The sequence below is a fragment of the Vanacampus margaritifer genome, chromosome 11, assembly GCF_051991255.1.
Source record: "Vanacampus margaritifer isolate UIUO_Vmar chromosome 11, RoL_Vmar_1.0, whole genome shotgun sequence".
NCBI classification, from domain to species: domain Eukaryota; kingdom Metazoa; phylum Chordata; class Actinopteri; order Syngnathiformes; family Syngnathidae; genus Vanacampus; species Vanacampus margaritifer.
The window spans coordinates 1843534-1861637 of NC_135442.1; the positions used below are offsets into that span (position 1 = coordinate 1843534).

The 18104-nt window shown below is 40.7% G+C and overlaps 1 protein-coding gene and 1 long non-coding RNA gene across 4 annotated transcripts in view; one reads left to right on the forward strand and one right to left on the reverse strand.

The window, feature by feature from the left end:
• Positions 1-18104, reverse strand: part of tmeff2a (transmembrane protein with EGF-like and two follistatin-like domains 2a) — a 100932-nt gene that overhangs the window by 46622 nt on the left and 36206 nt on the right. Inside the window, exon 4 of the mRNA XM_077579427.1 lies at positions 7580-7606. Within this exon, the coding sequence (XP_077435553.1) occupies positions 7580-7606 (27 nt within the window). The remainder of the gene's footprint in view (positions 1-7579; positions 7607-18104) is intronic.
• The window catches only part of LOC144060178 (uncharacterized), a 95485-nt gene that overhangs the window by 33955 nt on the left and 43426 nt on the right, over positions 1-18104 (forward strand). For all 3 annotated transcript variants that reach the window (XR_013295863.1, XR_013295864.1, XR_013295865.1), the window contains one exon: positions 9987-10134. This is a non-coding gene — a long non-coding RNA (uncharacterized LOC144060178). The remainder of the gene's footprint in view (positions 1-9986; positions 10135-18104) is intronic.

The window sequence follows — 18104 nt, forward strand, 5'->3', positions numbered from 1 at the left end:
GGTCTGTATTAAATATTGCGCACAAGTAATACACATTACAAAAACAACTAAAACTAAACTAAAACTGAGCATAAAAAAAAAACTAATAAAAATGAACAGAACCACCTTGAAAACTAATTCAAACTAAGTACATTTAAAAAAACGAAACGAAATAAAAACGAACTAAAATGAAAATTCCCAAACTATTATAACCCTGGTCCCCACACACACTTGCTAATAGCTGTGGCTAACATATGAACAATACAAAAAGCACTAAAGCAAATGCACTCCCACTGGTTCCAAGAACATAAAATGAGCAGCAATTTCACCGTAAACATCCTTCCACAGTTTCCTCGGCCTTGACAAGAAAAGGAGATATGGCAAAAGCGGTCATTTTCTTCACTGTAAACTAACACAGGGTAAAAGAAAAGAAAAACAACAACTTTGAAGAAATACAACTTTTCCCCTCGCCATCCCAAACTGCTCCCATCAGTACGGTGGAGCTCCTCTTTAAACTTGCGGATATCGGCACAGAATGTCAACTTCAGTGAGGCTCAGGCTTTCGAAATGAGGCTGGGAGCCGATCTGCCCTTCGGCTTTCACCTGCCTATTAGGGCGGAACATATTGGCAAGATTCAGGTTCTGTGCGTGCGTGCGTTAGAAGACACGTGGCATCAAATGACCAAATAGGACACACACGTAAATACACACAGACAAGTGGGTGGCCTGGCAGTGGTGAACCTTATCGTGAGGCCACAAAGTGGCAAGATTACTCACTTCCATAAACCTCTAACTTGGTTACCATGGCAATAGCAAGGTGACTGGGGCAGCGACTCGTTATTGTAGAAGCCATCGCAGCGGGAATGGTGGTGCGTGGGGAGTGGGCGTGTGGTCGGAGGGGGTTTTGGGGGCCGTCATGGGACGAAACAATCATCAGAGGAACCGTAGGTCATCCAGATATTTCTTTCCTAATCTATTCTTGCTCCAATAGTTTCACAGTCAGACAAGATAAATGAGGTCACCGTCTCTCCTGAACTCTTAAAAACTGTCAGTGCAGTACAGCATGAATAATTGTGAAAGGCGACATATTACGTATTATTATTATCCATTGGCTGCTGCTAGATGACATCACCTCTGTGTGACACACTTTCAAACGTCTTTAAAATCATCCCCAAAGGTTCATGTAATAAATTAAATAACAAGGGCTGAAACGAAGGACGTTTTTGCTATAATTAGTTAGTTTTAGTTTTTTTTGTTAGTTTCCGTTAACTAAAATATCCTTGCCATGTACCACATGCTGCACAGTGTAGTGTATGAAGTGCTGCATCCACCAGTGAAAATGCTCGTTACCACAATCTGGGCTCATTGCGAAAAATATTGTAAAAATGTGGGCGAATACAAAAATAATTGTTGAAAAAAAATGGTCCGAAAACGGCTGATGCTCTTGAGCCGGCAAAAGACTTGAAGTGTGCCAACGTACAGTCGGCTCATTTCCCCGCACTGCCGCGCACCCCAACAAAGCGCGATCAATTTCTATTGGATTGACAAGTGCAGCACAGTTAATTAATTCAAATAAATGAAGTGCTTGCAGATCCATAATGTCGGAGGGTTCTGATCATTAGATTAATTACCCCAATCATGCTATTGTATTTCAATTAGGTCTACTGTTTATCTTTTTATTAGTCAACCTTTAAAGAAGAGAAAAGGTGAAAACAACAGGCGGCGCGTGCTGACTTTGCACGCTTGATGTTGCCCACGTGATAGACATTGTAATCATGTTTGTCGTCAATGTAGAGATTAGCCTCGAATGAGAAACAATTAAAAAGGCGCAAAAGAGTGACAGCCATTCAGGAGATGTAATAAATAAGAGTAATTACCCTGCTCTTGTCCTGTTCTTAACAGATTAATGAAAGTCCCTTTCAGACAGAAAATGGCTATGATAAGTTATTGGACACTGTTTTGACCTTGACAAATTGCTTCATTTAGATAAGAGTTAGCGTTGGAAAGAGTGCCGTGAAATAGGTCACTTGAGTGCCAGCAGCCCTCCGACGGCACGGCGGGATTCAAAGGCACTCGTTACCTGCTGCCTCGCACCTCCCTTCGATTGGGGACGCAAGGATTTTCGCAACATATTTCACTTGAAAAGGCACAAACAACCAAAGGGAGATCCGTTCAGTTTAAGTGAAGCAAATGAATGCATTAAGGCCGTAGTTCCCTTTTTGAATGTGACTTTGGGTATAAACCGCAATCCTGTTTTTACATCCTGCTGAATTGCCAGAGTCTCGGTTGCCCCATTTTATTTTTTTCACCTCTTGGCTGCAGTCTAAAAAAGAAAAAAAAGAGAAAAGAAATTCCCCCTAGGACGGACTGTTATGTAAATTTTTTACAGTGGATCACGTAAAGCCCAGGACACAACAGTGGCACACTATTAGTGATGAATTATATTCCTTTATATACGGATCTTTAAACCGTCAGATTTTTTTTCGACTTTATTTTATCAGATGACGAATTGATTAGTGCACAGTTGAATTGAAAGTTCCACATAGTCAAGACGGCTCTGCATGTGAGTTCAAGTGATGAACATGTACAATGGATCCAACAAATGAAAGAAAATATATCATCTTGAAAGCAAGTGGACTGACTGAAAGCAAGAGTTATTGAACGTTCGCTTGCACAAGTTACAAGATGAACAAGTAGGCGGAACTTGCCAAGAAGTCACCGCTATGAATCAGTGGCGGGTGTTGCAGAAGGTTTGGTGGGTGGGAAGAATTGTTGGTGTTGTTTGACTTCTGATGACAAATAGAGGGATTTTTTTACACGGTGGATGGCTGAAAGGTTGGTGGTTCGATGTTAGGTGGGTGGACGGGTAGCTCGTCGATGACATTCACTAGTTGTTAGTCACAGCCGACCATCTGTCAACCCATCAATACAATCGCTAACGCTAAACTATCCACTGCACCTGAACCATAACCACTCATTTGACTTCATTTGGCTTTTGAGTTTTTTTGCTGCCCGACATTTGGATTGAAATTTCAGCGAATAGGATTCCAGTACATTGGGGGTGTTTTTCTGGCTTCTCAAAACCAAATCTTTTTTTACTGTACATTTTGACTCTGGCACATCAATTTTCTCAACGACATTCCTGACTTCTGTTGATGTGTTTTCACTTGCATTCCCCAAGAAAGAACTCTGCCATCATCCACTGATTGGCCAGCCGTATGGTGGAATTGTTGTTAGCATCAAACGCCTCACGGTTGAGAAGTTCAAACCTTGAAATGTAACTTAGGGCTTCCTTTGTTGAGTTTGCATGATCTCCCCGTACGTGGTGGCCATCTTTAGTTCATTCAAGACTCTTAACTCTTTGACTGCCAGACGTTTTCAGAAAAGGGATGCCGTGGGTGCCAGCCGATTTAAGCATTTTTGACTGATCTTTCAAGGTCCACAGAAAATTATGTGTTTGGACTATGGAAACACACATACTACCAAATGAAAGATTGGACTCTCATCTTTCATCAGAAAAAAAAGTTTGTTTCTACCTTATTCCGTTTTTCAGTAATCAACAATAGAAAATGGTTAGTTTCACCTCTGTTTTGAAAAAAAAAACGTCTTTTAACGTCTTTGGCACTCCTCCATAGGATTTTACTAAACGTTATTTAACGTTTTTGGCAGTCAAAGAGTTAAACTAAGTTGTCCTTACGTGTGAATTTGAATGATTTAGGTTGTCGACCAGTCCAGAGTGTAACCCGCAGTCAGGTGGGATAGGCTCCAGCACACCTGCAACACTGATGAAAACCAGCACTATAGAAAACGGAAGGATTTTTCTTCCTTTTTTTTTTCCTCAGGAGAGCTCAGTATTGTTCATTCGATTTGACATCATCATTGCTCTCCTTTTTTTTTTTTTTTAAATTAAAAAAATTTAATGAATGTTTTTTTTTTAAATATATATACAAATATATATATACATATACACATATATATATGTATATATATATATATATTTTTTTTTTGTATGTGGGTGAGTGTGTGTATGTGCGTGTGTGTGTGTGTGTGCGTGCGTGCGTGCGAGCGTGTGTGTATTCATCAGTTCACCTAAAGCCCATTAAAAAAAATCCCATACTAATAATATAATATAATAATAAATTGCCAAGGATTTTTCAATGGTCAAGTCAGTGATCTGATCTAAACCCAATAGAGCATGCTTTTTACTTTCTGAAACAAAAGTGAATGTATGAAGAGCCAGTGAAGTCCTGCCAAAGAAACGGGCTCAGGGTCCGAGACTTCAGACTAAAAATGATTTCATATTCAAAATGATGGTTATTTACGATCATGTAAAAAAATAATAAAAAAAAAAACATCCTCCCATCACTGAAAATAGATGTAGTTGGGATAGTCTGCATGTGCAATGTAGGGTTTGAACCAAATAGTCGACTTGACCACGCCGCCACGGCGTTCCTAACATGAAGACGATTAATCGCCAGAGTCATTCAGGGAGCTTTTGTATAAATTGCATCATCGATTAGTCGATGTCGAGTCAACATTCATCGCTTTAATAATGTCGAATACGAAAAATCTGACGTCATTGAATCTCAAGCGCCAAGCAATAAAAAAAAGTGTATTAGCGAGCTATTAGCAATGGCCTTTCAGCCACTTCCTTAAAATAGACTGGGACAAAAAATTTGATTTGGACAAATGTCTGATGCTTACTAAAGGGATCATGTGACCAGACACACGGCTTAAGGCCATTTCCCTGCACAGCTGACTTATGTTCCTCTAGATCCGATTAAAAAAAACATACCAAACACAAAGCAGCGTGCACGCTCGCAAGCATGAATGTGTTGTGCATTGTGTACGTGTTGCTTGCACTTTGGACACACACACACACACACACACACACACACACACACATAAAGCATCCAGCCAATAAACATGGCAGCTACGCAGCTGACCAGATCTTTATGCGTGCAGATTTATCATTGGCCGTTAAAATGCGTTTGATTTTATCCTTGGATGGCCCGTTCATGTTGCTTTCTTCAGCGCCAGCCCTGCCCGCTTTTTTACAAGCGCTTTCTTTAACCTTCTCCACCTTCTCACCCCGCACATAAAACAACAGCGGCTCTGATCTCCTTTCGCACCTTTGCCATCTCAACGCATCCGCACCTAAATTCACTTTTGGGACTAAAGATTGGCTTCTATTTCACTGGCAAACTCAAACTCTTGAACTTGCCATCTTGGAGTTTCTACCTTTCTCACCTTTATGACTCATGCCAGGCCCCCAAGTGCTGTACCTTAACCTGGGTTTGGTCGAACCGCAGAGGTTTGGTGGAGGTCAATAAGACACACACCTGACTCAAATGATTTTGTGATGATCATTGGCTGCAGGTGATCATTCTACTTTGCTTGGCCTATTTGTGCTGCAGAGAATTTGATGAGCTGGGCTGTACGTCATGTGATTTCTTTATTATTGTAACCTGTCATACTATGTCAAGCAAAAAAAAAGAAAGAAAGTGGTCAGACAAATATGTGGAATATGAATACACATGTATAACGGAACGTACGGTGTTCCACAGGGTTCAATTCTGGGGCCTCTGCTGTTTTCATTGGGTTCCATCTTAAGAAGTCGTGGTTGTTTTAATTTTCTCTACATTATTTATTTGGTTGTAACTAACATAACTATAAGAATTATTTTTCAAAAATCATTTCCAGTTGAACGCACGCTGCCATTGTTATTTACGTCGCAACGCATTCAGTGCGTAGCGACGTCTAATGGCAGCTCGCTCTCTGCCGAGCAATGTGAAACGACTATAAAGAAAGCAAGTTAAGCCGCCGTAGCGTTCCTAAAGGGACGATCAAAACTCTTGAATGACGAGAGCACGGCGCGAGGGAGGTTGACTCTCCCCATCGCATGTTGTTTCTTTAGGAACGCTACGAGGCTTACCTTTGCTTTCTTTATGGTAGTTTCACATTGCTCGGCAATAGCAATAAACGGAAATAGCAATGGCGTCCGAAAGGAACATTTCCTCAAACTGCGTTGAGATGGGAACACAGGAGCACGAACGCGTTCTGAATTTGAGGTGAAGAGAGCCAGATTCGCTGAAAAGGCAACTCTCGCTGTTCACCAGTAATCCCTCCACTTATGTCTTGAATTGAAATAAAAAATCACTTTACAGGCTATTTTCTTAACATCACAAGCAACTTCATTTCTCGGGTAGATATGAAAAGGGCAGCAAAGGGAATTATTTTCATTCGCCGCACGACTGTCGCGCATCTCCGCCGGATGCATCTCCAGCAAGTACTGTACAGAATAACAAATGTACGTATTGTGTTCCGAGGCCACATTGTCTTGTCCTCGGTTATCTGCCGTTGCCTCACTTCGCTTTCTTATCGCTGTCTCCCGCTTCTCTTCCTCATCTCTCGCTGCCTGTTTCCTCACTTCTGTTATCTATTTTTGCCATTTTCCTCAGGCCATTTGCTTTTGTCCACGACAAGCCGCCCTGTGCTCTTTCTTGTCAATGCTCTCTCCTCTCTCTTTTCCTGGTTGATCAAGCACTAGTTTCATTTCTACTCTTTCATCAGCCGTCTTTTTTTTGGGGAGGGAGGGTCATAATCTCTTTTCCAATCTCGGCCTCATACGCTCGCCGAGGCGCCAACGAAAGCGCTTCGGCACATAATGAAGGAATCGTAAACACACAGAAGGGGCAGCAAGAGATGGACAAGCGCAAATATATGCACACGTGCAAACACGCAGACAGGTGGGCTCGATGATTGACTGTGCGCGGCCAACTTCGACTTCAGGAGCAGCTCGCTCTTTTTTTTTTTTTTTTTTTTTTTTGTCGATTAGCCAACAAATCGAGGGCTTTAGTTGAATGGCACATTAGTAATAAGCGAGGCTTTCAGATGATTAGTTACCCTTCTGAAATGACGAAGACTTAATCAGACTTAATCATCAACAAATTATTTGACACCATCGGCAAATGCCTCATCATTTTCCCAATGACATCTTTTGAGCTCATTTTTTGGTGGCCAATGACAAATGCAGAACTTTGAATGTAAGCAATCTACCAGACATTCAATTGTTTGAAAAGTTCAAGTCACTCGTGCTTTCACTCCCTGCTCACCATGAATACCACAACCCGCACAATCCCATTAATGTGATGCTACATCACAATCATATATTTTAATTAGCCCAAAGCTAATGCAGGGAGGAGTTATTATATTTGTTTTATTGGTCCCCATATGTAAATTTGCACTTAAAAAAAGAAATGATTCTGTTGACCCCAAGCTGGTTTCCGATCCCCTGGCATACAATTTTGAAGAGCGATATAGACGTTATTCACCAGTAGTTAGAGTTGTCGAGTTGAAAGCTTTACAGCAAAAAGGGATGTTAAAAACTGTCCCAGTTCAACACTTTATAAATGCATGTGATTTACCGTTTACAGTGGTGGTTTACATGCTGCTGGGGGCCGTAAGTGCAACTCGGCTGTATGAACTATAGCTTCAGTGAGCAGTGAGCACAGAGCAAGACACTTGTTAAAAAAAAAAAAAAAAAAAATGTGTGTGTGGGATTAGAGCAGTGGGAGAATAAAGGCATGAGCAATCTTACCATCATCTCCTGATCCCGAGCCAGCTTCTGTAAGTGAAGACAAACGACACGAGTTAGTAAGCAGACCCACGTCATTTTCAAGAAAATATCAGAACTCTTCTATAGAAGCAATTAAGTGAGTTAATTATGAAAGAATATGAACATTTGAAAAAAATCTTTAAAATTATTGGTGTGATCACAATATTAGTCACATAAAGGAAAGCACCTTTATTTAAGTGCAAGCTCAAGATTTTGGAGAACATGATTTTCAAAATGCTTTGAAACACCTTAATCAAGGGTACGGGAAACGAGTATGGTTTTGAACCTGGAATTAAAAGCATTTACACTCGGAGCTGACAGCTTATTTCATTTGCGTGCAGCATAACAGCTAAATGCCGCTTCACCGTGTTTGCTTTGAACACCCGGGATTCATTAGTTGACCTGAGTCTGCAGACCTCAGAGACCTACTAGGTTTATATTACATTAGTATTTCTTTAATGTAATGGATGTACCCCCCCCCCCCCCCAAAAAAAAAAAATCTAGTTACACATACAAAAAACATTGTAAGATCTTTCATTTGGAAAAAAATAAAATAAAATCAACAACACTTTATAAATTGTTAACAGCTAAAATGAATTTTCATGCAATACGGAAACAAAACAACAAACAAAAACAGACATAATATCATTTTGAAAACATTTATTGTAAAGATGTCAAAAGTAAGAATGAAACCTCAGCACTCTATGTTGAAAATAATTCAAAGGCAAAGAAATAGCATTGTGGATATTATCCAAATTTAACATACTCTGTTAGTATGATTTTCATGTATATGCTATATAGTTACTCTACTTGTATATGTTACTATGCGTTTTATCTTACATGCTTCTCCTGACTGAGCAGTAGCAAGCAAACCTGCAGGATCTCGGTTCGTTTGACGTAAGGTATGCTGTAAAGTAGTTTTCCCAGGCACATGTCATAAACTCCGATTCCATTTTAACGTTTGGGCAAAGTTGCATCATTTCATTTGATGTGTTCGCCACCTCACTGCAACATGCTAAGGAATTCAGACGGAGTACAAGGCAAGGAAAAAAAAAGTCTTGCTTGAATTTTAGTGACTGCAACGATCTGTCGGCTGTAATCAAATTACCCCAAACTAAATTTCGGGAATTGCGTCTTACTTCCAAAACAAGAAGACAGATGCCATCGTCACAATTTGCTTGCATCAAAACAACAAGAATGACAAAGGGGATAAAACACATCATTAAAATCAGGAAGGATGGCTGTGAAGCATCAGTGCATTATTACTCCACAATAAGGAAGTGACAAAGAAGACGACGGGAGAGATTGAGATTATACTGTGTTGCCTACAACAGTGTCACAACCTTTATTGAATCTACTGAGATAATGATGATCTTGTCTCAATTTACTCTTCCTCGGCGTGAAATGTAGCCTGTTGAGTTGAACATAAAGCTGATGATGTACTGAGAGGAATCCGTGGCTTTCGACCTTTTCTGTATGAATGGAAATAGGTTAACTACTGCTGAACAAAAGACACATTATTTGTTTGCTTATCTTGTTCAGGGTTACGGGTGAACTGGAACCCGTCTCAGGTGACTCGGGGTGATATGTGGACCACTTCAACCCTCGACTGGTCACCAGTCAGTCCCGGGGCACACATACAGAGACTAGGCATGACCGGTTATCGGTTTCAATGTATACCGTGGTTTTAAGATGTCACAGTTTCAAAACCGATCAAACTTTTCACCAGCAGTATAATTGTTTTTTTTGTTGTTTTTTTTAAGACCTTTTACTGCTGTCCTGCATTTTGATTCTGATCGGGAAAAAAATCTATTATTTATTTACTTTTTCCATTTACTAATGCACGAAATATTCTCTGATGTTTGGGTTAGGCTTATGGCAATGAAAACAATTATTCACCCAAACATTTCCAAAGATACATTTTCACGCTATAATTGCAATCTCATGATTCTATGAAACTGCAAGACTTTGCTCAACATTGTCATACCGCCAAAATGTGAAGACGCTCACATTTACACGGCCGCTGTGTGGGAACCGAACACACACCGTGCTGCATCGATGACTGTAATTGTACCACTAAAGCATCGTTGACCGAATGCATTAGTTGTAGTAAATACATTCTTTTCAGCCCAATCAAGTGAAACTGGAAAATTAATGATCTCTCACTACTTGGCCACAACACAGTGGTTGTGACTCACTGACCGAAGAAAATCAGTTAGTGAGACTAATGGGACAAAAGGATTCCACTTTCCGAAGAGCATAAAGACTCGACTTGGGAACAATGAAGAAAAACTCATGTGGTCCCATTAGTCCAGATTGACCCTGAACTTCTACTTCGGGCTAGTAAATGATGAGGATGAAGTGTGTGACTGATATATCTGTACAACAGATCCAAGATGGAGGCCGGACTTGAAAAGAAACAGGCCGAGCATGAGAGCTAAGAGGATAATAGTGAGATGCGGTTGCGCTCACGAGCATCTTCAGAGCTTGACTGATAACAACACCTCCAACTGTGGACCTTTTGTGGCCTCCCCCTGGTAAGTCTCGTTGTGTCCACTCAATGTTTTAGTCAGTCAACTACTCTCTCTCTCTCTCTCTCTCTCTCTCTCTCTCCATGACTTCTTAGCACTAAATCTCACTAAAGCCCCCTGAAAACACTTTGAGCACAAAACTGTATGGCTGTGAAAGGGACACTGATGAGCACTTTGAGGCACAGCCACTGTAATGCGAGCTGCGGCGTAAAGTGCAAGGCCGGGGACCGTGTGCCGCGTCTCGGAGGACCCTTGGAGGATATTGTGTCAGCTCCGTGCAAACGGTGGCGGGCGGGCGGGCGGGCGGGCTTATAGAACTGCAGATCAACTGCAGCGTGTCAAAGCAGTGGAGTACAACGTTTCGCCTGACGTGAAGAGCTTGACGGGTGACGTCTTCATTTTGACAAACTGCCCAAGAGTCTGCAAAATCATTTTCCATATTTATATTGTATAAGTGAACTTCTTCAATGCCACAGTTGTATTTCCATGTCTTTTAACTCTTTTACTGCCAAAGACGTTAAATGACGTTCTGCAAAAACCTACGGAGGAGCGCCAAAGACGTTAAAAGACGTCCTCCCATTTTTTTTTTTTTTTTTTTTTTGAAACGGGTGCTGGGAAGGCTTGCGGAGCTCTCCTGAAAGTTTTAAGCAGGTCTCGTGAGCCTAATGACTATTTTTGGCCCCTAGAGAGCAGCGATGACTCTCTTTTGACAAGATTGGGTGGGCGTCAGTAGAGGCGGAGCTAGAGCGTTGAGCAGGAGATCAGAATGGAAAACAAAGGAAAAATGGCGGCCGGTCGCGAGGAGCTCACGCCCGAGACGTTTTTTTCAAAGACCAAAAGCATCGCTAAAAGAACACATTGTTGATGACGATGATCATCATCGATGATGAAGATGAGGGTGACTCCGTGGTTGGAAAGCATTGACGCGGCAGTAGAAGACGTTAGATGGAGCTAGATGGAGGAGGGAACGGGCAATGGCGAGCGTTTGCAAGCAGCTCTACACTTACAAGACGAAAGGCATCGACCAACGCTAAAAGAGTACATTGATGACGATGATGATGATGGTGAATCCGAGCTTGACGGCGAAATTGGAACCGCTGACGCGGCGGCTATGACGGTGTCGTAACGCGGAGCGCAACCGAGCACGCACAGGCGGACGTTCGATCGGACGACGGAGAGTGCCCCGAGTCCAATGCATATTCATCGGAGGAAGTGTGTACAGTCTGCTACTTGCTTTTTATTCCCCGGAAAAAAAGGCCGTCAAGAAAGTGTAACGTTTGCACGCAAAACGGACCAATGCGAAAGTGAAAGTAAACTGTGTGCGAGTCCTGGCGTCTCCTTGCACGCAGGAGAGCGTTACAAAAAGAAAAACTGTATTTGAAACATCCACATAATTGTAAGTAGTACCACAGTTGCACACATTTGTAAATAGTTTGCGAAATTGTTTTGTCAAATTGTTACACTGTTGAATGGAAATAAACGCATTTTGCAATCAAAAAACACTTTTTCATTGTTGGTGAAAGCGTTTTACAGAAGTAAAGCACTATTTAGGTGTTTGTGGCATCATTCATGGACAAAAAGAAGTGTACAATTCACTAGAGTGCATGAAATAACATCGTTTCACAAAAAGCTCTTTTTCTCCGTTTTTTGTTTCAAAACAGAGAATTTCGGTGAAAGTAACCATTTTCTATTGTTGATTACTGAAGAACAGAATAAGGTAGAAACAAACTTTTTTTTTCTGATGAAAGATGAGAGTCCAATCTTTCATTTGGTTGGATGTGTGTTTCCATAGTCCAAACACAACATTTTCTTTGGACCTTGAAAGATCACTCAAAATGCTTAAATCGGCTGGCACTGGCGACAACCCGTTTTTGAAAACGTCTGGCAGTCAAAGAGTTAAGAATCTCCAGACATTGAATCCCAGCCAGGTACGTTGTTATTTACATGGTAGGGTAATGTACGATCTGAAAATGGCTGGCACTGAATGAGTTTAAAAAATTGTTGCAAAAGTTGCATTCCTTGTAAAACAAGGATTTCGTTTGTCTGTCAGGATGAAAGATCTTGCTGAAGAAAATTAACGAGGGAATAAATGCATTTTTGACACATAATCACAGTGGTGGGCAGACAATCAGTACCGACGGGCGCTAATGGTGTAAGCACAGGCAAAAGCGATTTTTGGCCGTCACCTGAACCGTCACTAACTTGAGGGGCAGTTTGGAGAGGAGGAGCAATAATAATATAAGAATTAATATTTTGTGTGTAAATTGGTCCAAACTGTTTATAAATAAATACAATTGTGTGCTGTTATCTTTGTAAACAGTTTTTACTGAGGGTCCAAAGCGGTGACGAGCTGTAATTTAGTGATGACGGTAGCGCGGTTATTTCGACTGCTGGCGAAGGATGAATGTTTACTGACGTGCAAACCACTGGATAATCGTACTTGTTGGAGCCATATTACAGTGTTCTTTGTTTTTCCTTTCCTGGGTTTGACCGCATGGTGGTGTAACCAGGGTTAAGAACACTTTTTGCCTCAGTAGTGTTTTTTTTCCCACACTCCCACCGGTACCTGAACACACCATGCCAAACAGCACCTGTTTTCAATCAACTAATCACCAGTTAGACGCTATATAAGCTGCCTGCCTTGACATCATTCCCGTTTGGTGGGAGAGAAGCCAAAGAGCAGCAGCTGCGGGACAATCTAAAGAACGGTGACTTTTCCAATTAACTATAATGTTTTGTTTCATGGTACTTAAACTGTTATTTTACAATCTTTTAGAACCAGACCAATTTTATGCGTTGGAGACCTGTTTGTGCCCCCAGGAAATAATTAAATGAAGCCCAGGGTGATGAGCGTCAGGTGTGTGTGAACCTTGGAGGCAAACAGTTTTTTGACGTGGCCGTTGCCTTTTGGACATAATTGGAAAGGATTGGACTTTATTGAATTAAATAGTTTTTGACCACACGACCGGGCATTTTTTATTTTTATTTTTTTTAGTGCTACAACACGCGTCAGAGTTCTCACCGGTTCAGCCCTCAACAAATATCTATATCCAATATAGCCTTATTGGAAATACTCTATAATACTTATGCAACTTTATTTTTGAAATAATATATCTTCTCGTCTGGAAAAGATGGGTTAGGGTTAGGATTAGGTGAAGTGATCAGTGGTGGGACAGACAGTCAGTACCAACAGGCAGTCAGTAACGATCAGTAACGATTGGTGGACTGACGTTTGATGGTATAAGAACAGGCAAAAGTGATTTTTGGCCGTCACCCGAACCGTCCATAACTTGAAGGGCAGTTTGGAGAAAAGCAATAATGATTTAAGAATTTATAATTTTGTGTGTAAATTGGTGCAAACTGTTTCTTAATAAATACAATTGTGTGCTGTTATCCTTGTAAACAGTTTCTACTGAGGGTCGTAAATAGCGGTGGCGAACTTTAATTTAGTGATGACGGTAGCGCGGTTAAAATAACAATGACGGGGAGTGACCAGCTGACTGACAGGCTGGCTGGCCGCTGACGAAGGATGAATTTTAACCGACGTGCACACCACTGGATAATCATACGTTATTTTTGAAATATTTCTTTCTCATCTCGAAAAGATGCCTTTTATGCTCTGGGATAAATTGGGCTATATTCTCATAAAAGGTACACACTCAACGAAACAATTCTAAAAGCGTATGTCTTTGATGTGGGAGAAAGCGGGAGTACCCTGAGAAAACCTACGCAAGCAAGGGAAGACCACACAAACTCCACACAGGGGTGTTGTGATTTCAAATTTAGAATCTCTCGACTGTGAGGCAGACGTGCGAACCGCTAGCTCACCAAGCTGCTCGCAAAACAACCAAATGTGGAAAAATCAATTGGAGGTGTTGCACAAACCACAACACAACAATGTCTTGAAGAAGAACTAGACCCCACTGGTGTACTAAGTAACAGATGTCGGCCAAGGAAAACAGCAGCTGACCAGCCAAACAATTTGAGCGTTGTAAAGAAAGACACTGAAACGACTGTTTAAGACATCCGCAACAATCTCCAGAGGGCGTGAAGTGCAGATGCTACAACAAGAGACTCATTTGCAAGACGAATAGGAAGGCCAGGCGGGAATTTCCCCACCAAGTACAGAGGCCAGCCTAAATAATGACTGGTGAGATGATTTGGAGAAAGAAAGGATCTCCCAAACGGAGTCGGGTCCATAAATATTGGGACATGGACACAATTCTCATCTATTTGGCGCTGAACAACACCACAATGGATTTGAAATGAAACAAACTGCAGATTTAGTTTGAGAGTATTCAGGTGACCGACCCGATCTTGATGGAGCTGACGGTACACGCTCATGTCACGACCATTCCTTTTCAAACAAAGTAGAATATGTACCAATGCAGTTGCTTTGAATAGAAACTGAGGAATTGCCAAACGTTTCCACTAAGAAAAAGTTACCTATTGAAGGCTTAATTTATAAATGATAAACTTTTGCGTGTTCAAATAAATCAAAGATGAGATTCTTGTGAAGAGGGTCCTTGCAAGGATTGATTTATTACAGAGATCTCTGGTCACACAATTGAATATCACCAAAGCAGTGTCATCCAAGAATGTGTGTCCCTCCCCCGAGGAGACACAGCCCTTTATTACAATCAGTTTGTACAGAAAAACGCCTCTTCTCCTCCCATCAAATACGAAAATCAGATTACATTCTCACAGTATGCTATGTTGATCTTTCACATTTAGACAAAACAGGTTCTCAGTATGCCAGCTTGCACTTTCTTCCCAAAACAGAATCTCAATATGTCAGATTGAACTTTCTTCCCAAAACAGAATCTCAATATGCCAGCTTGCACTTTCTCAAGCAGGACCAGGGAAAGGGAATTTAGACGAAACAAGATAACAGATAGGTTAAGGTCGAGTTATATTGAGTTTAACATTATTTTCACCTGCTCTACACATCCATAACTAAATTCAACATGGTTAAAATATAAAATAAAGAATTAAAAATGTTAACAATGTTAACACTATCAACAAATACGCATGTTTGCAGGGGGGAAAAAGCTGTTGGAGGCTTTTACAATGAAATTTTGATTATTTCCGTGACACAAATGAGAAAGTCTGGTACTCATTATACTGCTGTCTGCTTCCATTGTGCACGGCAGCCTCCCATTCAATTTGACATACATTTGCTAAAATGGTGGAACATATTTTTGAAAAAAAAATAATAACTGTGCTTGCCCATGTTTTCTTTCATATATGCATTGCAATGTGAACCCGCCATCATTTCCATGTATGTTTTACCTCCGGTGCACAGAGTTGGTCCGACTGTGCATTGCAAGAAAATGACTTTTCAATTGGGCTCCAGAGACATATTACATGGACACCTCAATACATATTTATGACTTTGTGTACTATATGAGACTACGTTGCACTACGTAACATACGACATAATGCAATGATGCAGTCACGGCATTCATGATTTTACAATGCAGTCCGGGCACACGGGCTGCCTTTCATAAACTTTCAGGTCTTGAACACACACACACACACACTCTCCAGTTCCACTTTGAAATATATTGAGATACATATCGAATCATCTTTTCTTGGTGAGATATGTCTTAGAAATGACAATTTTACTGTACTGACAAGTTTATTTCAATGTATGTAAAATGACAACAAAAAAAGGAATCGCATCATACGCGGTCGAACTGAACCATACCATATTGAATCAAATCGTAATCCGATTCGAATCGTTCCATTTTAAAATTAAACCGCTTGTTTAGATTGCTCTGGTGCAATCGGCACATTTATGTGTTTAGTGCATGCGCCGACTGAAAACCGGTGATAAAATCACCTATAATGACCGAAAGTCTGTCCGATATTCTGAATGGCCGCAATGCAGTTAAACACGCTCGTACCAAAGGTAGTGCGTATTTCCGTACATAGTGATACATAAAAAATGCTCTAAAAAGCAATATTAGTAGTCTTATATTTAGAAATGGATGTATCAAGCGAATCAATCAATGCGTATGTATGGAAACTAGTTATATCTGCTTGGGCTCCTGTTTGCAGTTACAACTATCAATCAGTGAAACAGCCAATTATGGACTACTGAAGCTACATGGACATATGCGCACACACACACACACACAAAAAAATCACACATCAACATCCACGCTGTATATTCAGGTATCTCGATACAAGCGGCTGGGGACGAGGCTTTCATGATATTTCCCAGCAAAGCCTGTAAACAAGTATTGGCACTGTCGAGCTGACATCCATCCATTCCATTCTGCACTGCTGCCACTAATGGGATTTTAGATGAAGGCAATGGGAAAGGAGGCCGGCGAGAATTGAGGGGGAGGAAAAGAAACAGAGCAAACACGGAAGGCTTCGGCGCAGCACAGGTGCGGGAAAGTGGATAAGCCGCACGGTTAGCCGGCGTAATGTGCTGCCGTTGGAGTGACTTTAACATATTCCACATTTGGTTAAGCCGGCCGTGCTGACTGAATGGCCGAGTCGTGAGGGGGGGGGGGCCGACTTGTGCAAGTGTGAACTGTCTGCCAGGCTTTTCCACATCAGCGACTTGTGTTTAACACTCGCTGACATAAGGAGCTTGTGGTAGGAATTCCACACATTTATAATCACAATCGAGCAAGATAAAACTTGTCCTTGTGGGTCTCTTCAAACAATCACATTTCAAGCATCTTGAGAATGCCTTCGAATGGTGAGCTATTAACGGATGTGATGGATGCCAACAGGAAATTAAGCCTCAGGAGCCAAATTTGTCAGCAATATTATCTTCTAATGACCCAGACAGTGATTACGATCCATAGCAGAGGTGTCGCATTTGGATATATTGCAATCTGCTGAGGAATTGTGCTGTTATTAAGCTTATTAACTCATTCACTGCCATTGACGGCTATAGACGTCAAAAATTCATTTGATCTATTTCTATTAGTTTAACATTTTTTTTCCACTTTTGTTAACAAGAGTATGAAAACCTAATATTTTTTTATTGTTCTATTAGAACAGATATAAAATATGTGATTAATTGTGAGTTAACTATTGAAGTCATGCAATTAATTACAATTAAAATTTATTTATTTTTAATCGTAATTAATTGCATGACTTTACTAGTATACTCACAATTAATCACACATTTTATATCTGTTCTATATGTACAATAAAAAAAAAAAAGGTTTTCCTACTCTTGTTAACAAAACTAATAGAAATAGTTCAAATGAATTTTTGACGTCTATCGCCGTCAATGGCAGTGAATGAGTTAAGAACCAGTCAAATCATTATTTTTATTTTTTATTTTTAGGATTTAAATCAACAAGAACAGAATTTGTTGCTCGGTCATGTTGTTATCAACGTATTGACTAACTTGGATGTTAAAATTGCCAACTGGAATCCGGCCATTTATTTACTGTTCCCGTCAAATATATTTGTCAAGTGAATCTGTGAATTCAGGTTTTGAGCTATGGAAGTCTTACAGACATATGAAACTACCCAAGACCTGCAAACAAGTCAAACCCTAAACCAGTGTTCACAGATTCTGGTCCTCGGGGTCCGGATTCCTGCAGGTTTAGATGTTTTCGCCTACCAACACACCTGATGCTAAAGATCAAGATCGTTATCAGGCATGCTGATGAGCTGATTATATGAATCAGGTGTGCTAGTGGGCAAAAACATCTAAAACCTGCAGGACTCCGGACCGCGACAATTGGTGAACCCTGCCCTTGATTTTATTTTTAAAATTTGGCATAATTTTTGCCCTATTATATGTTCACCTCCTCAGAAATGTATCTGTTGGCTTTCAATCTTTGGGTGTTTCATCCCCAAAAATCTTTAAGACTTAAAGGTATTGAAAGCTTTTTATTTCTTTGCACACTGTTGCCGTGGCGATGCGCTGCTTGCAAAGAAAAGTGTTGCATTATTGAGGGTGTAAACGTTGCACACACACACAAGGCCTGGCAAAA